General features: G+C 38.0%; 1 protein-coding gene across 3 annotated transcripts in view; it reads right to left on the bottom strand.

Moving 5' to 3' along the window:
• Positions 1–2198: 2198 nt before the first annotated feature.
• SCAF4 (SR-related CTD associated factor 4) overlaps positions 2199–19992 on the bottom strand; it is a 60021-nt gene continuing 42227 nt past the window's right edge. For 2 of the 3 annotated variants that reach the window (XM_087418152.1, XM_087418153.1), the window contains exons 17-20: positions 18826–18991; positions 18653–18739; positions 18306–18497; positions 2199–3495 (exon numbers count right to left, since the gene is read on the bottom strand). In XM_087418152.1, coding sequence (XP_087274278.1) covers positions 2561–3495; positions 18306–18497; positions 18653–18739; positions 18826–18991 — 1380 coding nt within the window. In that variant the 3' untranslated portion in view covers positions 2199–2560. The remainder of the gene's footprint in view (positions 3496–18305; positions 18498–18652; positions 18740–18825; positions 18992–19992) is intronic. The other variant, XM_087418155.1, reaches the window with a different exon arrangement.

Genomic DNA, 19992 nt, shown 5'->3' with positions numbered 1-19992 from the left:
TTTTGAGCCTATTAAATTATCTAAACTGAAATTATAAACTAGCTTTGATCCTCATACATAGAACATAAATGGAACAGATTTAGTAGTACGTTCATAAGATTAACTATTTCATAGAGCGCTTTTGAAAGTGTTTTAAATGAGGTAATCAAAACGTTTAAAATTTTAGCAGATGGTCTTTTAGCTAAGACTAACCTGAAATTTAGTCTGACAAATAGGGTATCCTTTGTTACCTTGAGAGAAATTAAGGTGGTTTCCCTACTTAGCCGTACAGCGTTTTGATTCAAAAAGTATGTAAGTTTGTAAAAAGTAGATGTTAACGGTTTGAGAGCCCTTTGATAACTTCTGGTGAAATTGTGAATGGCAAGTTACAGCCTCAGCTAAGAATAAGATTAATTTACCTACCTGCTGCCACTTTTGTAGACCTGTGAACATTTAGTTTATAATAAAAGTAGAGGATGGCACAATCTGCTTTCAGATTAGCCATTTAAAGAAAGAAACTAGCACTGTAAGATGGAACCAAGGAAATGTTTCTGGGTTCTGGCTGTTTAAATATAAGAATTTACACACCCAATTAGTGAATTCAAGTTTGTTTCTCAATGTAAATACTTATGCGCCTGTAAGAGAATGCTTTAAATGAAATGTTTAACTCAGGTTTGATTGTGGGTTATGGTTGTTTATTAACTAAAAGTTGTAGAATACTCTGATAAATTAGAAATAAGCTACAATTCTGATTGATCATAAATATATGATGTACTTTATCAAATGTAGATTACTTAGGAGAGGAAAAGCTAGTTTGGAAAAAATTTGTAGTGTCTTCGAAGTTTTAAAATTGGTAATAAAGAACAGTATGCTCACAATAAGTGGTTAAAACCACTATCAGGTAGGTAGAGAATCTAAAAACAGTATTTAACAGATTTCACTAATGTACAGTTTGGTACATATGTGGGATAAGACAACTACAGGGACTCGCTTGTGACCTTTAAGGCTTCAAGTGTGATCACTACCACTTTTGGGCTTCTCTTGTGCACACAGGGTGTTCTCAATACTTTCAATTGGAAATACAGGGCTGCAAGTCCTTGGAATCTGAACATATAAATAACCAGATGTGTATTTCCAGAAGCAGTTTCACTAGGACTTTTAATCTTCTCAGTGGCCCAACATAACTAAGGAAAAGTTTCGTAATTCAAGTCTGCAGATAAGAAACGGGATTTTCTTATTTCCAAAGGCAGGAACATCATAAGAACATCATTGCCTTAGAGAAATTCTCCGTGTGCAAGATCTTGCTGCAGCGTACTATTTAAAAACCAAAGTAATACAGCAGCTTCGCCTGGGGATGAGGGCAAAGAAAAAGTTAAGGGCTCAGCACACTGAAACTTGAACAATGTAACTTAGGGAGAACAAAAGCTTCAACAAGGCCGTCAGTACTTGGATTGGGTGCCGGCAGGTCTTGGCACTGGGTCAGCAGCTGTGCGGAACTGCTCTCCTGGACAAACTGAGGGACAAGTTTGGTTTGGCTTTGGATGTCTTCATGTCATCATGGATAACCTACAACGATTCTTCCTAGTTAACCCAACAATTTTAGGCAAGAGAGATGATAAAGTACTTTATATGTGGCAAGAAGTTCAGTCTACCTCTGCCCAGCAGGGGAGTTTAAAAAATGGTCAAGAATGGCAACAGGCAAGGAAACAGCAGGTTGCATTTAAGTCCTTAAACATATAAAATAAGACAAAAAGCTTTTAGGTTGCAAATATTAACCTTGACTTCCTTCATCCTTTTGAAAAATTTAATGGGATGGTAAGAAAAACACCCAACCTTCTAAATAAGTAATACCCAGGTAATCAGATAATTTATAGTACAATGTACTGGTAAGGTGGGATCCAAATTTTCCTCCAACAAAATTTCTCTTTACAAATTAATTAGGGCAATATTTACCACAAAGCCAATGGCAAAAAAGAAAACCTTGATTGAACTGCAAAACTAACAAGCTTTTCAATTAACATTAAAACTACTAACCTTTACCTTATGATTGAAATGCTAAAAATCAAAAGTATTACAGATGAAAGTATTTGAGAATAAGTACATAAAGATGTCTATTTCCATCAAATAAGTCTAATTTAGACTCCAATACAGTATTAACAGGTCAAACTTTGATGGTGAACAATCCTTTTCCAGTGTAGGAAGAATAGCACACATTAAAGTTTGTTACGAAAATAGAGTTTATTAAAAACATCCCTATTGTTTTTGAGGAGCTTTCACCATTACCTTGTCTTAAATTAAAAAAAAAAAAAAAAAAAAAATAGAGAGCACTTCTAATTACGATTTGTAAACTTTTTAAAGTCAAAACTTTTAAAAAGTTACAGCAAAAAGGGTAATATTTATTCATATTTTTGTTATTTTGTGGCTATTTTTAAATAGAAGGGAAGCAATCAAATTGCTTACAATTCCCCACCAACTACTGTGGGGCTGTGATATAGCAGGAGCAAATATAATACAGCATCTGTACACCTCAAGCTCTACACTCCAGGAAGTGTCACTGTCACATTTTGACAAATTCCAGTCTCTAACGAGGAGCCTCTGCTGCTGAGCCAGAATCCTTTTCGGGTTCAACGGATGAGGTAGCCTCAGCAGGTAACTCTTCAGAAGGTTTTGCAACTGCAGACTCAGACTCCCCCTTATCAAGTTCTGAAGCAGTGTCTACATTTCCCACTTGGCTAATGGGAGGGTCAATGGTTTTGTTACCACCTGCCCTGTCTGTCACCTCAGGCTTTTCCTTTCCTCGGTTTTCTTCCTTCTCTCTACGAGACTCTCTATCTCTAGAATCTCTCTCTCTGTCTCGATGCCCACTAGAGCGTCTATTTCTCTCTTCCAAGTCTCTGTGCCTGTCCCGGTCAGGGCTCCTTCTTCCCCACTCTCTCCTTTCACGATTACTATTCTCTCTATCGTCATTACGGTTCCCATACCGTTCCCGGTCATTTTCCACCCTATTTCCGAAAGATCTTCTTCCAAACCTTTCTTGGTCTCTACCTGAATTGAACTGCTGCCTGTTATCATTTCTAAACGGCTGTGGTTGCTGCTGAGTTGGTGGTGGTTGCTGAGCTGGTGGTGGCTGCTGCGGCTGTGGCTGTGGTGGTGGCGGCTGCTGCTGCTGCTGTGGCTGTTGCTGCCTTCCGTCTCTGTCTTCAGGACCCCCTGGGCCTGGCCCTGGGCCCCCAAGCCCTGGCATTCCACCAGGCCTAACAAAGGGACCATGCGGTGGAAAGGGACCTTTCATTCCATGAGGTGGAGGCATTCCAAAGCCCCCTGGTCCTGGTGGTGGGCCTCTATGCATCATGTGTGGTGGCATGGGACGAGGTGGCATCAAAGGGAATCTCTGTAAATGAGGTGGAGGCATTCCTGGCGGGCGCTGGAGTGGAATCAGGCCAGGGCGGGCACCAAGAAGACCAGTGGATGGTGCCTGGAGACCAATTACAGGACCAGGTGCAACTCCTTGAGTACCTAAAAGGCAATAAAAATACAAATGTAAATAAAACACCAGAGAACATGGCATTCTATTTTCAACTATTTCCTGTGAAGCTTGAAGCAAAATGAAACTCAATCCAGAATCTTCAAATTTCATATTGTTTGCCTGTCTACCTGTCGGAAACTCATTGTGAGGGCCCAGTAACAACCCAGGGCAAGGAGTCTTAAAGATATTTATATATTATACATATAAAAAGATATATTTTATTAGTACATGTATATTAGTATCTAATATAGGTAAAGGCTGAAATAAGCTGGAAAAGGAAATTGTAACATACCAATTTTTGGAAAAAGTACATCAAAATCTCCTTATATAGCCTTCATTAGTAGCTGTTTTATCACTCAAAAATCTTAAAGAGAAACACATTGAGAAACAATGTGCTCAAGTCCTAAAGAGATAAAGGACTGAACTATTCAAGCCAACTGAAGGTTATTTCAGGTGTACTCTTAGAAAAATTTACACTCCAAGTCTTGATTTGACTTATTACTAGAAAAAAATGGGGTCATTAACCCAGAAAATCCAGTAAAGAGGGAGGTCTCTTTGATTCCATGCCATTAAAATGCCTCATGTAGTTATCATGCAGTAAGCATTACTTAAACACTAATAAAATAAGGATTCATACACAAAAGTACAGTTTATTTTCACCAGTCCCTTTCCAAAGCACAGCATAATGTGTACACTGCTAGGCCAAAATGACTGCTCAGTAAGGTGGAATGTTCATTCTTTCACCTTCTATTCATTCTTCTAAAGGTGGCAAGTGCTGTTGAAAGTGACAATGACCTACTGGGTTCATTTCCCATTTACATGAGGGGTTCCTCATGTTTTAGTGTTAAGAGTCATACAAATTCAACAACCCATCATTTACAATGATATGAAAAAGAAGGATTTCTGGTTTGGTTCACCATTTAAGTAACAGAAAGTCATCGTCATATCTCATTTTATTTCTCTGCAAATACAAGCATTACAAGGCAGATACTATAACCAATAGGAGTTACTCTAATAATGGAAAACGTTCCAGATATTGTCAGAATATGCTGTTTACCCATGTACTGCATAAAGGTCTCTGAGCAAGGGGTTACGACTATCAACTGGCAATGGTAAGAGAAAGGCTTGTGTGACACTGATAGAAAAACAATCTGACAGCAAACCCAATAATTTAATACTAAGTAGTTTCATCTTTTCCCCCCAATACTGTGTCATTTTATGTTTACAGCTTGAATCACTTCCTCCCACTTACTTCAGCAAACATTTAACAAGTCCTGTTGGCTCCTAGATTTTCTGTATAAACAATTAATACTAATATGATAAATAAGAATTTCTACTTCAGTTTTTACTCCTTACAACATGTGGTCCAATACTATTCTGTCAGATTTAAGCACTAAATAGAGTGAATCTGAAAATGTATGTATACCAGTTTATAACTCTTTTAACATGAAGACTCACCAGCTTTGGTATTTATTTAAACAAAACCTTCTTTCAAATGCTTAAAGAGAAATACATTATGTTGGTGAAATATAATGTTACATAGAAGTGACCCTGGATATGTGCTTCAGAAATGGGGATGATAATAGCTGCCTCTTGTTGAGATTAAATGGGAGAAAATACACAAGAGTGGGCTCCGAGTCTGGCACATAGTTAAGTGCTGAAACTATTATTCCACACACATATTTTGACAAGAGATAATAAATATCCTAACACTAAATATGTGACTTTGCAAAAACACAACGATTTTTCATTTCTGGTCATTAAGATCTTATTAAACCCCTGCTCCCTTAATAGCCACCACAGTTTAAAGTCAAGCACTTTGACAGTTGGGAAAAATGTAAATACACTGAGCTTCCATATGTCAGGTCTGAAGTTGACAAATGCTAATTACCACAGTGAAAAGCCAGAAATGATGAAATAAACGAAGGAGGCAAAGACCTCCTGCCTTCAGACTCTTCAGACTCTCCTTAGGAAAATCTCAGACGATGAGCATATACAGAACCACACCTATTCTACCATATCCCAGACTGAAACAAAATTCAGTGGCAAACCGAAACATTCTTCCTATCATTTAGTGAACATTTATTGAGTATATACCACACAGCGGGACAACAAAAGTACCTAAGATATCTCTGCTCTTACTTTTTAAAGGAATAGCACAGTCCCAACATTTGTAGACTTTAACTCAAAACAAACAACATAAAATGCATGTGCCCAGGTACAGCCTCTTTTAATACAGATATCATACATGGAAGCACTTAAACAAATCACACTTTACTTTCCCACCAGCTTTCACTGAAGGACTAAAACAACCAATGTTTCCTCTGTTGCAGAGGTCAGTGTGGCACACTGGAGCATTCAAGTACCCATCAATAGGCTCAAGAGGCCATCGGCAAATTTTTAAATCACACTAGGAAAATGGGGAAAGGGTTTAAAGTATCTTATTAAAACAAGAAAACTAAGTTCAGAGGAGTCTTTAGGAGGAAACAGTGACTCCTACAGGGCAAGAGGAAGGTCCTATTCCTGATTTCCCCACGACTGGCTTCCTCAACTACCAATCTGACAGTGGCCAAAGGATGCAAGGCCACCTCCACCTTGTACAGAAGAGATAAAATGGGCAATGACTCTTTATAAAATATAAACCCGTCTGTAGGAACACATCCCTAAGTCCTTTATCACATGCGTTTGAATGTGCATACAGATTGATTTGGCAGGGTTAACATTTACAGTAATTTACACCTCCTATAAAGCACAATATTTCTTTTTTTTAAATTAAATTTTTTTTGTGAGGAAGATCAGCCCTGAGCTAACATCTGTTGCCAATCCTCCTCTTTTTTGCTGAGGAAGATTGGCCCTGGGCTAACATCCGTGCCCATCTTCCTCTACTTTATATGTGGGATGGCTGCCACAGCATGGCTTGATAAGCAGTGCATGGCTCTGGACCTGGGATCTGGACCTGTGAGCCCTGGGCCACCGAAGTGGAGCACCTGGGCCACCGAAGTGGAGCACACGAACTTAACCACTAGGCCACTCACAATATTTCTTATCAAGAAAAAAATATTGCCTAATTCATCTATTTCATACATGTGGATATTTGTATTTGGGATTTGCTTATTATACACTCTAATCCCTTTCCTCCTTTGTAAATAAGTGGACTTCCTTTTAATTCTTTATGGACCAACAAAATTTACAGATTCCCCTGATAGAATATTCCCATAGTCCCAAATGTTGGCCTTCAGGCCACAGAAGTGGTGGAATTATGATTTTTCTTTTTTGCTTTGTAGTTCTTACTTTTTTTGCAGTGAACATGTACTGCTTTTATAATAAAAGTTATATTTAATTAAAAAATATATCAGACAGCATAAGCCCTTGATAGGCATGACAGCTGAATTTCATTTTTATCTTTATAAGGAAAGGTGACATTATGCATATACCAATGGGATATATTGTGTGTTACCTAGGTCTAAAAGGCATTCAAAGCAATTATTCATTTTATCTGGAAATATGGTGTGCAACACCACTGATAGGTTTCCTAGTTATAATCTTAAAAAAAAATTCATTCACACGTATATCAAACATGTAAGCTTTCCATTATTAACTCATTTAATGTGCTGGGGATATAAAGATAAATAAAAGTCTTTTCCTTCAAACAGGACACAGCCTAGTAGAAACAGACAAATGTCAATTGCTATAGGAGATGGCACAAGCTAGCATGGTGACAAAGGTGGGACTGATAAGTTGGTGTGTGTGAATCTGCGAGGGAGTCTCGGGAAAGGAAGAACTGGGTCTGAATTGGGTCTCAAAGGAAAGGAAGAACATTCAAGGGAAATATGAGTAAGGAAGGACATTACATTGGTCGAGAGAGCAGCAGCTTTTGAAAAGGCTTAGTGACAAGGTGAAGAAGCAAAGTATGTTGTTATGAGAACTGCAACAGAGTATCTTTTGATGAAAACTAAGGTGAGAGAAGATGAGGTTTATTATTAAAGCCGCAAGAAAGAATTTCTGTGAATTATTAAAAAAAAAAAACAGATGAGGTTTATGAGACTGAACAGGTGGGGCAATTCAGAGGTCTCATGTGCCATAAGAAGGAACCTGGACTTTGACCTAGAGTGACAGGAAACTACCGAGGAATTTTTAGCAGGGATGATCCTATGTTCATTTTTGAAAGATCCTTCTAGTAAAAAATGTACAGGAAAGCAAGGAAGGGGAGGACACTGGAGAGTAGCTGAGCTCTTATGCCAAGAATCTAGGGGACAGAGGTGAGAGATTGAACTGAGACAGAAGTGCTAGAGATAAGAAACAGATTTAGACATTTAGCGGGCAGGACTGACATTTAAGCGATGGAGGAACGTAGCTCTTTGCTTTGAATGACTGGGTGGATGGAGGCATCAAAGCAATGCAGGAATTCAGGAAGAAAAGCAATTTTTGGAGACAGATGACGAATTTCATGTGGTAATACTCAGAGTTGGAGGGGACAGGGCTACATCTGGTAGAAATGTGAAAAAATTGATTCTATGTATACCTAGAGCTCATGCGGTTAACTTACCCAGAATATAGGTGAAACAAAAAAGGGAAGAGTTCAGACCTGAATTCAGAAAGATCACATTAGACAGAAGACTCCAAATTTTCTAATACAGCAAGATTTTAAGGCAGACTATTCAAATTTGAGAAGTATGAGAAATACATTGGAGTTTCACTCAAAATAACCAAGACTTGACTGTAGATATTTCCTACGATGAGCCAAAAAATGGTTATTTCACAATTAAAAAATAAAAGTAAAGATTAAAGGAGAAGTGCCATTACCATCTATACAAAGCTGTTTGAAATTACGTGAAATAAAGGACAGGTGTGTTAAAGGGCTAAGGGGCTGGTGAAGGGGAGGAAAGCGGATACGAGTCCAGTGTGGACCTTGACATCTCAGGGGAACGTAAATAAGGGATACAAAAGGTACAAAAACTAAGAAAGCAGCTTCCTGCCAAGGACCACAGAGTGTGTATAGCCAGGGAGACAGACAAAGTTACTAAGGGTTTGAATTAAATACTGTGGGAGTGATCAACTGCATCAGTTAGTCGGACACTATCATAGAAAATGTAAATTTAGTGGATCTTTCAAGAAGAGCAAGGATTTGCTATCTGAAAAAGGGGAGGGAGAGTAGAAGGAGGAAGGGCAGAGGGAATATCTGAAAAGGCAAGTTAGTAGTAAAGACAATTCTCCCTCTTCGCCAAGTCTTGTCTTCCATTCTACCACAGCCACTGCCTCTAGGAAGTCCTGGACCTTTCACTACAAATAACTATCACTTCCGAATTCTCATTTTCAAGTACCCTGCTCTCTGACCCACTCCCCAGAACAATCTTCGATCCCACTAGGGCCATGTCCCCAATGCCTTTCATGTCTTTACTTTCCTCCTTACCTGCCTTGGAGTCCATGGTTCTTCCCTCACCATAATTGCCCTGAAAAACTTCAAGACTGGTTTTAAACAGACTCTACTCAATCTGCACCTGAACATAGCTGGGGGTTGCCCCATCTGCAACATGCTGACTGGTCTCATTTTAAATTTATAACTACAACCAAAAGTGTTTCCTTAATTCTGGCCAGCAATTCTAATTTTCCTAGTCAATTCACATTCTCACGTTCTGAAGATCTTTCTATGTCACATGTTCATGTTTCCCCTTGATCCTCTGTCTACTCTTAGCTGGTTTGTTTTATAACAACTTCAGTGAGATAAAATTCACATAGCCTAGAATTCACCCACATAGCGTACATTTCAATGGTTTTTAGTATATTCAGAGTTGGGCAACCACACAATCAACTTTAGGACATTTTCATCACCTCAAAAAGAAACCCTGTATCCATTAACCATCCCTCCCCATTTCCCTTCCAAGCCCCAGGCAACCAAATATTCTGTTTTCTGTCTCTATTGCCTATTCTGGACATTTCATATAAAGGGAATCATACAATATGTGATAATATGTGATCTTTTGTCACTGGCTTCTTTCATTTAGCGTATCTTCTCAAGGTTCATCCATGTATTCATTTCTTTTTTTTTTTTTTTTGTGAGGAAGATCAGCCCTGAGCTAACATCCATGCTAATTCTCCTCTTTTTGCTGAGGAAGACCGGCTCTGAGCTAACATCTATTGCCAATCCTCCTCCTTTTTTTCCCCAAAGCCCCAGTAGATAGTTGTATGTCATACTTGCACATGCTTCTAGTTGCTGTATGTGGGACGCGGCCTCAGCATGGCTGGAGAAGCGGTGTGTTGGTGCGCGCCCGGGATCCGAACCTGGACTGCCAGTAGTGGAGTGCGCACACTTAACCACTAAGCCACGGGGCCAGCCCCATGTATTCATTTCTTTTTCTTACCAAGTAACATTCCATGATATGGATATACCACATTTTATTTATCCTGGTTGGTTTACCATTAAAAAGAAGAAAGACCTTTAGAAGAGTTTTTCATCCACCTACCTACCACCAAATCTACCAATTTACCTGCACCTGTATCCATATCACTCCTTCCGTCTGTGAACATCTGTGTCCCAAAGGCTAAGCCCTTTATTCAAACCCTGAATCCCTGCCCTCTCACCTACATAAGGATATCAATCCAGCAAATATCTTCTTTCTGGCACCAAAATTTTCCCCACTACTGGGTTTTCCAATAATAAAGATGCTGTAGTTTTGCCCATCTTTTAGAAATAATACCAAAAATACAAAACTCCCTCACCTTGCATCTCCTTTCAGCTATCACCCCATTTTACTATTACCCAACACAGCAAATCTTCTCAGAGATGTCCAAAATCATTGTATCCATTTCTTCGTCTCTCAATCTCTCCTGACCCAATATAATTGGGCTGTTGGACTCATCATTCCGATGTAACCACATTTCTCAAGGTCACCCAGGAGCCTTCATTTTGCTAAATCCAGGTGACGAGTCTCAGCACTCTTCCTTGACCCATCAATGGCATCTAATAGCTGCTCTCTCCCTCCCTCCTAGGAACTCTCTTTACTTGGCTTCCAGAATACCTTGCTTTACTTTTGCCTCCTTGCCACTGGCCGCACCTTCTCAGTATCCTTTGCTGGATAGTACAGTATAAGATAGTGGTTAAAAGCACACGTGTAAGAGTAAGGCTACCTTGAATTCTAGCTCTGCCACTTGTAGCTGTGACCTTGGGCAGGTCTTTATGCTTTGGTTTCCCCATCTATAAAACAGGGTAACTGTAAGGCTTAAATGACCAATATATACAAACTCCTTAGAAGAATTCCCAGCATACGGAACTCGTGTGTGTCCTAGTTCTCAGCATCATATTCTCAACTGCTAAATGGCAAAGTATTCCTGGGCTCATCCTCTACTTACACTCCCTCCTCAGGTAATCTCACAGGCTCCAGTGGCTGTAGATACTATCTGTAATTGCTGATGACACCAGAATTTACATCTCTAGACTTTATTTACCAGTTGTTTACTTGACATCTGCATCTGAATATCAAAGTTAAAATGCCCAATATTTTAACTTGATATCTGCCCTCTAAACCCACTCCTCGAGATTTGCCCATCTCAGGAATGGCAATTACACTCTACCAAAAAACTCAGTCATTTTTAACTCCTTTCTCTCACATATTTAAGTAATAAGTCCATTCTGAAGGCTCTATCTTGAAAATAAATTCAGAACCCAACTACTTATTACCGCCACTGTCCCACCCTAATGCAAGTTGTTACCTCTCATCTCATCTACTCCAGTGGCATCAAACTAGTCTCTTCTTTCCAGTCATACCAACTCCTACAGTTTTCTATATAATAGCCACAGTAATCCTTTAAAAATTTTAAATTGGATTATAACACTGTTCAAAAGTGTACACCACTTCCCACTGCACTGGAAACCTGGCCCTTGACAACCTTCTCTAAACTCATCACGTGCCCTCTCTTCCCGCTGCTCACTCGCCCTGCTCCAGCCACACCAGCCCCGCTGCAGTCCTTCAAACAAGCAGGTTCATTTTCAGTTCAGGCCCCCATTTTGTTCTTCCTTCTACCTGCGATGGCTTTCCTCTGCATTTACAGGGCTCTTTCCTCTATTATTTCTCTACACATTACTTCCTTAGTTTCCCCCCCCCGGCCATTCAATTCAAAATAGCACATCTCATGTGACACTCCTTCAGCCCTGTTCTCTGCTTTACTTTCTTCATAGGAGTATCTTCACATGAAATTATTAGTTTATCTAAGTCCCTACTACAATGTAAGCTCCAGGAAAACAGGCCTTGTCTCGTTCATTCAGGTACCTCTAGTACCCAGAAGGGTGCCTGGCACACAGTAGGGATTGAATAAATACATGGTGAATGTATGAATGAATGGTGGTGGCAGAGGTGATGAGCAAACTCATCAAGATACTTCTCAGGGGGCACAGGAGCAGTGGCTACAAGGTCCAGACCTCTGGCCCAGGGCGGTGTCTTTCCACTGTAAACCTAGGAAGATCTGAGATTTATTCTGAGAGAGGCTGCAATGTTCTTTCACAACCTCCTTTTCTGCTCCTAGTCCCAGTTCCACCTTTTTTGATTTGATCCCAATAGAATGAATGTCCATGTCACATTATGCATGAACCTAAAATAAAATTTTTTCACACGAGAGAGACATATTGACTACTCTTATCTTTCCCACCAAATGCCCTGAGACTCCTAGGCACATATATATATTTTTGATCATCGAAAGTGTTTTTTTTTCTCCACTCCAGACCTTCAGAAAATTGAAATAACAGTACAATCCATACATTTATTTCCTTTGCTTAGATTGACCAATTAATAACATTTAGGGAATAATTATTTTGAAAAGACTCCCAAATGATTCTTACAGTAGGCACTGTGTTGGGAGCTGGGGAGAATGGAAGAATATGAAGCTAGTTTTTAAAGAATGAGAGAAAGCACATTTTAGATTGCATTATACATTAAGATTATACAAAAAATCGTGGTTAGAATGTTAGCAAGAGATCTTTAAGAGAAATGTGAGTTTTCAATAATATACAATTCAGTTGTACTGAGATGTGTATTTATTTTTAGCATGGGGTACATTACGCTTTGATAAAATCTAATACATGAAAATCAGAATTTCAAATGAAGAGAAATCAGAGACTGATTATCTCTTTAAAATGACTCCTTGGTTTTTTGCAAAATAATGTACAATAAGCTTTGGTCAATTTCCCTATACCCATTTATAGTTGCTTTTCAGAATTTCAGTTTGTATACAAATTGCTAATTGTTTTACTATAATTGGCAAAGTTAACAGCTATGATTTAGAGTTGAGTTGCACTATTAGAGTCAAGAAGTTTGGAATATACAGTTAACCTATCACTGAATGAGATTATCTGTAGGGAATTTTATTTTCAATGTCAGCTGGAAAAAGTCTTACCTGAAATTCTTCAGAGCAATCTTTGTCTACCAAAACCAATCTAAAACCCAGAGTTTCTGCACCCAAAAACATGTCTATCAGAGAGATTTGAATTTAAGAGACTCTCTAAGCTAGAGTTCTTTCTGTAGCCTAGGAAGTGCAGGGGGAGATGGAGACAATGTGATAAGCAGCTTTCAAGTTTTTGCACAAGACCTTCCACGTATTTTTTTTGACGTGCTTGAAGTGCTTTGCCTTCTGAGAAAATATAGTGTATTTATGCATAAATTCATAAACAAGGTAAATATTTGTTGTGGATTAATTGCTAGTAATTATCCACTGAATAATGTTATATACTAAGCTGAAGGCACTGTGATGAGTATTTGACAACCATTACCACCACATGACACTAGTGTAGTAACATAAGGCAGTATTTAAAGTTACCAATTCAAATTGGAAGCTTTCAAAGAATACTTTTTTTTTGTTGGTGAGGAAGATTGGCCCTGAGCTAACATCTGTTGCCCATCCTCCTCTATTTTGTACGTGGGACGCCACCACAGCATGGCTTGATGAGCAGCATGCAGGTCCACTCCAGGATCCGAACCTGAAGACCCCGGGCCGCTGAAGCAGAGCACGTGAACTTAACCACTACACCACTGGGCTGGCCCCCAGAAGAACACTTTCATAGGATATAAAGTCAGCAGTCTTTTTTTGGTACCAAATTAAACATCTGGTAGGTCCCTCTAGCTTATAATTTAATATAACCAAACATTATAGCAAAGTTCACAATAAGAAAGGATATTAAAATGCAAAAATTGTTTAAAAAAATTAGATACCATTAAAAAATGTTCTAGAATTTTCTTCAGGTTTCCTTTGAATGTTATTCACACTAGTAGACTGGCGCTCTAATGTTCTAATTTAAATGCTGTTAAAAATTATTAACTATAAAAAAAATCAAAGTTCTGGGCAGAGAAATCCAAAGCTAAGCGAAATCACCACAAATCACAACAATTTTAAAGTAATTACTGAACTTGATGGTAAAATTATTCATCTACCGGGCAGTTTTAGGGATCATAACTATTGCATAAAGGCAAACACTCCTATTTAAGTATAATTCACAAACCAATTCTGTCCACATAATTTCTTGAAGTGTCTAAATTTGGGACCATCAACCCACAATGCCTTTTGAGGCCATGCAAGGATGTGTGGAAATCAAGCCTGAAGTACATCATACCACTGCCTAGCAATTCAGCCTGCAGGCCACCAATCTGTGACTTTTGCTTTAAATCTTTGGTAACAATAATTATCAGTAAGTAGGAAGCAATCTTACAAATACCCAATTCTTATTTATAAATTTCACCATCATCTACAGCAATGTGACAAAAATGGGGAGAATCTCCGCATATTAAAAATGAATGAATAAATGTATTTGACAAGAGGCTTTAATTCCACAAAAGGAATGAGTCCAACTTCGTATAATTTTTCCTTGAGAAGGTATTTTGGACGTCCTGGTAACACAGTAGAGATATGTAACACAAACAAACTTTTTTTCTGTATTTTTTTTATTGTTTGGAACACCAAAGTAACCCAAATTTCACATTTACAATGAACTTTTTAATAAAAATACGCTGTACATCAGAGACATATATTATACAAAAGTTTTAAAAAAGTAAACACAAACACTTATACAGTAAAGAGAATGAACAGAATTGCTATCATCTTTAATATTCCTTCTCTCCTAAATGATCAACTGTAGACTGTTACCTTTAGCTTTTATGAAACCACCACTGTTCTACTAGCTATTTTGAAGTATGAGGTACTAAGGAGTTTCTTTAAAATCAAGTGATAATGAATTATTATTGTGCATCAAATAATTTTATAATTTCAGATTATAAGTTACTAAAATAATCAGAATCTCTAAAAGATGGAGACTTAGTTCTCTACAAATTTGGTAGTGTGGGCTACCTCAGCCCAACTCCAGAAACAGGTAGTCATCACTCCCAAACTAACACCCACACTTAAGTCTGATCATTCAGAAAATTCTTTAAACCAAACGATCCTTCAAGCACCCTACTGCCTCCTTCCAGTATAATCACAGGCCTCACTACAGAATTTGGGGAGATCTGTTGAACATTTGTTTGAACCCTGCTACTTTAAGATTGCCACATTATATATTATTGCCACATTTCACAAATTAAGATGCAAGAATTCAGTTGAGTCCCAATGATACATTTACGTTCCACTGTAAGAAAACTATTTGAGTATTATTAAGGGGAAGAATACAGATACCATGTTGTGTTATTTAAATGAAATATCACTATGACTAACACACACGTTTTCTCAGTAGGCCAAGTGATGGAAACTTAATATGTGTGAACCTATGATTTGGTTTAACATATCACAAAAATATCTGAGGCAACTATGTCAAGATACATTTTTTCCTAAAAAGTTTGCTTTCTGTATCTATCAACAAATAAAGTGAATCATAGCTAAACTAATATAATTTTAGAATTTCAAAATATAAATATTCTTTTCTAGGTATTCTAAATATGGTCTATGACATTCCTTACCTGTAATAAGCACCCATCATTCACTGAGCGCCTACCCTGCAGCAGGCCCCGTGTCAGTTGTTTCATGTACGTTAGCACACGGAATCATCACAACATTCTGGTGTGACATTTTTATTCCCCTTTTCACAGATGAAGAAACTGAAGTTTAGTATCACCTTCTAGGCTTAAAGTTTTCTGGTTTGCCTTAACACTTCTTTTTATAATCATAAGAGAAAACATTAGAGCACCAACAGGAAACAAAGTATCTTAGTTCTAGCATTCCATTACTTGGTTAACATCAACAATATCCTAATTACTGACCCTTTAGTGCTGCAATATTGCCTGTGATTACTACGGTCCTTTATCAAAGTGATGGAACTGTGATTAGTCTCTTGTATAAATCCTCCTTTATTTGCATAAATATTAAAAAGTCTCCTTTCTCTAAAAGGTCAAAATTCATTGGATATTCTTTTCAAGATTTCTAATTAAGGGTACATGGAAGTCTTTCTTTCCCATGATTGAAACTAAACTGCATTTTAGTTAAAAGTGCTTATTTTAACAAAACAATTTTCACTTTTATGTCAAATTTTAACCTTTCCAGATTTGGAGCAGCCTTCAATTTCTAAATTTTGTTTTAAAAGTCATATACAAAGATCATAATCAGAGGTCAAGTATAAACAACACTGCATTGAAAACTGTCCATTCATCCACTTACTCATATAAGAAATGCCCCTCTCTCATGGGCTTCCATTCTAGTGGTGGTGCAGTGGTAGGGGGAGATGGACATCCAATCCAAACAGGTATGTCAGGTAATGATAAATACTAAGAAATTCAATTATTTTTCTAGCAGTGCTTAGCTTATTAAGTTTATTTTTCAAGCTCACCAACTTTTCATCTGTGTATTATTTTGTTTCACATGTTGGATGCAGGGTTTAAATGGATACCTTTTAGTAGTGATAAGAAATAAAGGGCAGAGCCTACAAGACCTAAATGTTAAATCAGAGACAGGATACTTAATTCCTCAAGGTTGTTTGAAATAGTGGTTAATTAAACTCTTGGAGATGACGAAATCTTGTCACCTATTCAATGAATTCACTAAGCCCAGGAAAAAGTACAAGCACACACAATTTTGTAAACAGTCTCAGGTGGCCTAATATCCGTGGACACTAGACTAGGAAATTTCATTTCAAATAGAATTCAAAATCAGGGTTGTGGGTGTAGGAAAGGGTTTGATCAGAAAATTCTACTCAACTCAGTTTCTGTGATTCTTGTGCAATCATCTTATTTCAAATATGGGGGAGGGGGGAGCATAACAAAATTGAGATCCAAAGACTTTAAGGTTTTCTGGCTCCTAGTCCAACGTTCCTTCTACTATACGATTTCCATTAGACCTCTTAAGCGTAGACCTCTTAAGCAACTTGGTCATTAAACAAATCATTTTCCATCATTATGATGACTACTGCTGTATTACTTGTGACAAATTTTAATCCCAATCCTTTTTTACCATTACCCAGCCTGTGTACCAACAGAAATAAAATCAAGTTTATTATCAGCCTAAGCTCAGCCTTGGAGAGGGCAGAAGACAGCATGCCGTTTAAAAACAAATTCATTTTTATTATAAAGGTAGTACATGCACAAAGTAAAAATTTCCAACAGTACTGAAAGGTGTAGGTGAAAGTACAAGTCCTACATCACAAACCAATGTCCCACAATCCTATATCTCAGAGGTAATCAATGTGCTCTTTTCCCAAAATATCTAAGATTAGGACAGCAAACACGTGCACAAACATATACCTCTGAAGAATACAATGGGTTCACAGGACTCAAATGTTATAATTCTAAGGTTGAATTAACTACCCATTAGGGGAATCAAGTGTTAATTATACTTGGCAATACCACTTGAAATACAACAATTTATTAATTTAAAAGATGGTCACTATAACAAGTATATGATATATTCATTTATAATTCAAGCAAGCAGGGGAAGGCCTCAAGGATATAAACAATCTAAATCACACTTCCCTTGATCACTGAAGTCAAGTTGTCTGTAAAGAGTACAACAGATAATCTCTAGCAGAAGAAAACTGAGGAGTCAGTGGGAAAGCATTATCTCAGGCTGTGTAACTGTCACACAGATAACAAAGCCATTTTACTGCAATGCATCAAAGATAATTTCTTTGCTAGCCCACAGAGAATGCCACCAAAGTCCAGGGGTTTTAGATATTTAATAAAAATTGAATATATAAAAAAAAATCTTTGTTGTCAAAGAAATGCTATCTCTCATAAATCTTGAACATTTGGGGTTATGTCAATCATCGACTTTGTACCAATTCTTTTTTATAGAGAGTAATCACTTTTCTATACCAATTTAAGATGCACAAATTCAAACTCTTATTCAAGACAAACAAACATGATTTCATCTGTGAGGTTGTCTCTTGGGCTACTCCTGGCAAAGACCAAGTACACATATTTGATTTAAGAGGAAGATCTTCCTCAAAGAAAAATATCAGCCTCAGAGAACATTTTACCAAAGTTCGCATTGTTTTTTTGTTTTAAATAATTTTTATTTCTTTTTTATACTGACAAACATGTAATATCTCTTGAAAGTAGGAAACTTGAAAAATACAGGAAAAATTTGCCTCAGGCCTAGGAACCAGCAATAATCCATGAACAGTTTTCATTCTTTGCTATGCACAAAGATTGTTTCAAAACATTGGACTATACTGTGCATCTGTCCATGTCATACTGCCTTTCAGCACTTTTTCACTTAGATACTTATCCTGAGCATTTCTTTCTGTATTAAATACTTTTCTATATATGTTTAAGCATTGTTTTTACAAAACCTAACTCGGCCAGGAGGAAAAAAACTAATAATAAAAAAATTAACTTACCAAGAAGTGAAACAGGCTGGGTTACAGGAGGGGTGGGCAGATTCGTGGGTGCAGCAGGTGGCACAGCAGAGCCATACATTTTCACACTGTCACCAGACTCGGCATTTCCTCTAGCCCCAGACACCACTGTTGGAATGGGATTTCCAATAGATAAGTCTTTTGTAGTGTCTTCATTTATACCAGCGATAGTAGCTAAGGAATATAATTACATCAACATGTGAAGCTGAATAATTAATTATCTCCCCGGTCAACATTTTTTTGCCATACTATAGATCCTATTACTGGTCCATTCTCCCTCCTACTCCCAACTCCAAGGACAAGTGAACACAAAGGAAAAACATGCTTACAGTTTGGGATGCTTATTGGTGGAGTGTGAGGAGGAGGAATGGATACTGGTGGAGTTATAGGAGGTGGGGGTCCAGGAGGAAGAAAACCTAGAATAAGAAAAATAATGTCAACTAATGTTGTCATTTATTTCAGGCTCAAAAAAAAAAATATCTTCTCAAACAACTTAGTGTACCTGGTGGTAAATGCATTGGGTTGAATCCTGGGCGCAAAAATGGTGGAGGCGGCGGCGGAGGAGGAACACCAGGACCAAAGCCCGGAGGGGGAATTCCTAAAGGAGGCGTGAAAGCAGGTGGCTGGAGAGCACCAACTACAGGAGGACCTGGCTGATGTGGTGGGACCTAGAAAGAAGGAAAGAGCAATGAAGCCACATATCTAGCCACCCTCCCACCCATATAGCAGGTATAGATGAAGAAAATATCTTGTTAAAAAATAGATACTTCTAAATTTGTGCTTATTATGTGAATAAATATACTAGATAACAGATGGTAATCTGTACCTATCTCAAATGATAGAAATCAAATTTTCGCTCTCTACTTTATGACAGCAAATTCACACTGTATTTCACCGGTATCTTCTGGAGTTCTGATAGAACTAATACATTAAAAAATGTTCCATGGGGGCCGGCCCCGTGGCGTAGCAGTTAAGCACGCACGCTCTGCTGCTGGTGGCCCGGGTTCGGATCCCGGGAGCACCCTGACGCACCACTTGTCAGGCCATGTTGTGGCGGCGTCCCACATAAAGTGGAGGAAGATAGGTACAGATGTTAGCTCAGGGCTGATCTTCCTCGCAAAAATGTTCATGGTCAGGCCAAAAGTTTGAGAAATACAATTCTAATCTACAGTGATTAAGATCACAGGCCTTAAGGTCCAACTGCCTGGCCTCCCTTTTAACTAGCTTTGTACCTTGAGCAAGCTACTTACACTCTCCAGACCTCAGTTTACTCATCAGTAAAATGGAAAAGTGCCAACCTCATATAATTATGGTGATTAAAGAGTTAATATATGTTAAATGCCTGTGCCTGACACTTAATAAACACCCAACAAATGTTAGCTATTATTAAAAAATAAAAAACTCCATGATCAATTTTAACAGATTAGTCAGGTTTCTTTAAGTGAGTGCTAATATTTGGATAGGCCCTTCCAGAACCAGCAGTGGAAGGGCATATTCAAAAGGTCAACTAAATAGTTTGCCAACTTGGGAAATCCACTTATAAAATATCACAGCTAAGTATGTATCGAAGCATGTAATTTTCTCTTTACATTGAGAAAATCAAGAGGCTAGGCAACCCACTTTTGTGATAGCCCAGATATATCTGATTCAGTTTTAATGCGAGAAACTG

This window comes from Ceratotherium simum, chromosome 27 (assembly GCF_057802395.1).
Source record: "Ceratotherium simum simum isolate JZ-2026a chromosome 27, ASM5780239v1, whole genome shotgun sequence".
Lineage (NCBI taxonomy): Eukaryota > Metazoa > Chordata > Mammalia > Perissodactyla > Rhinocerotidae > Ceratotherium > Ceratotherium simum.
This window is presented reverse-complemented; position numbering and strand designations above follow the sequence as displayed.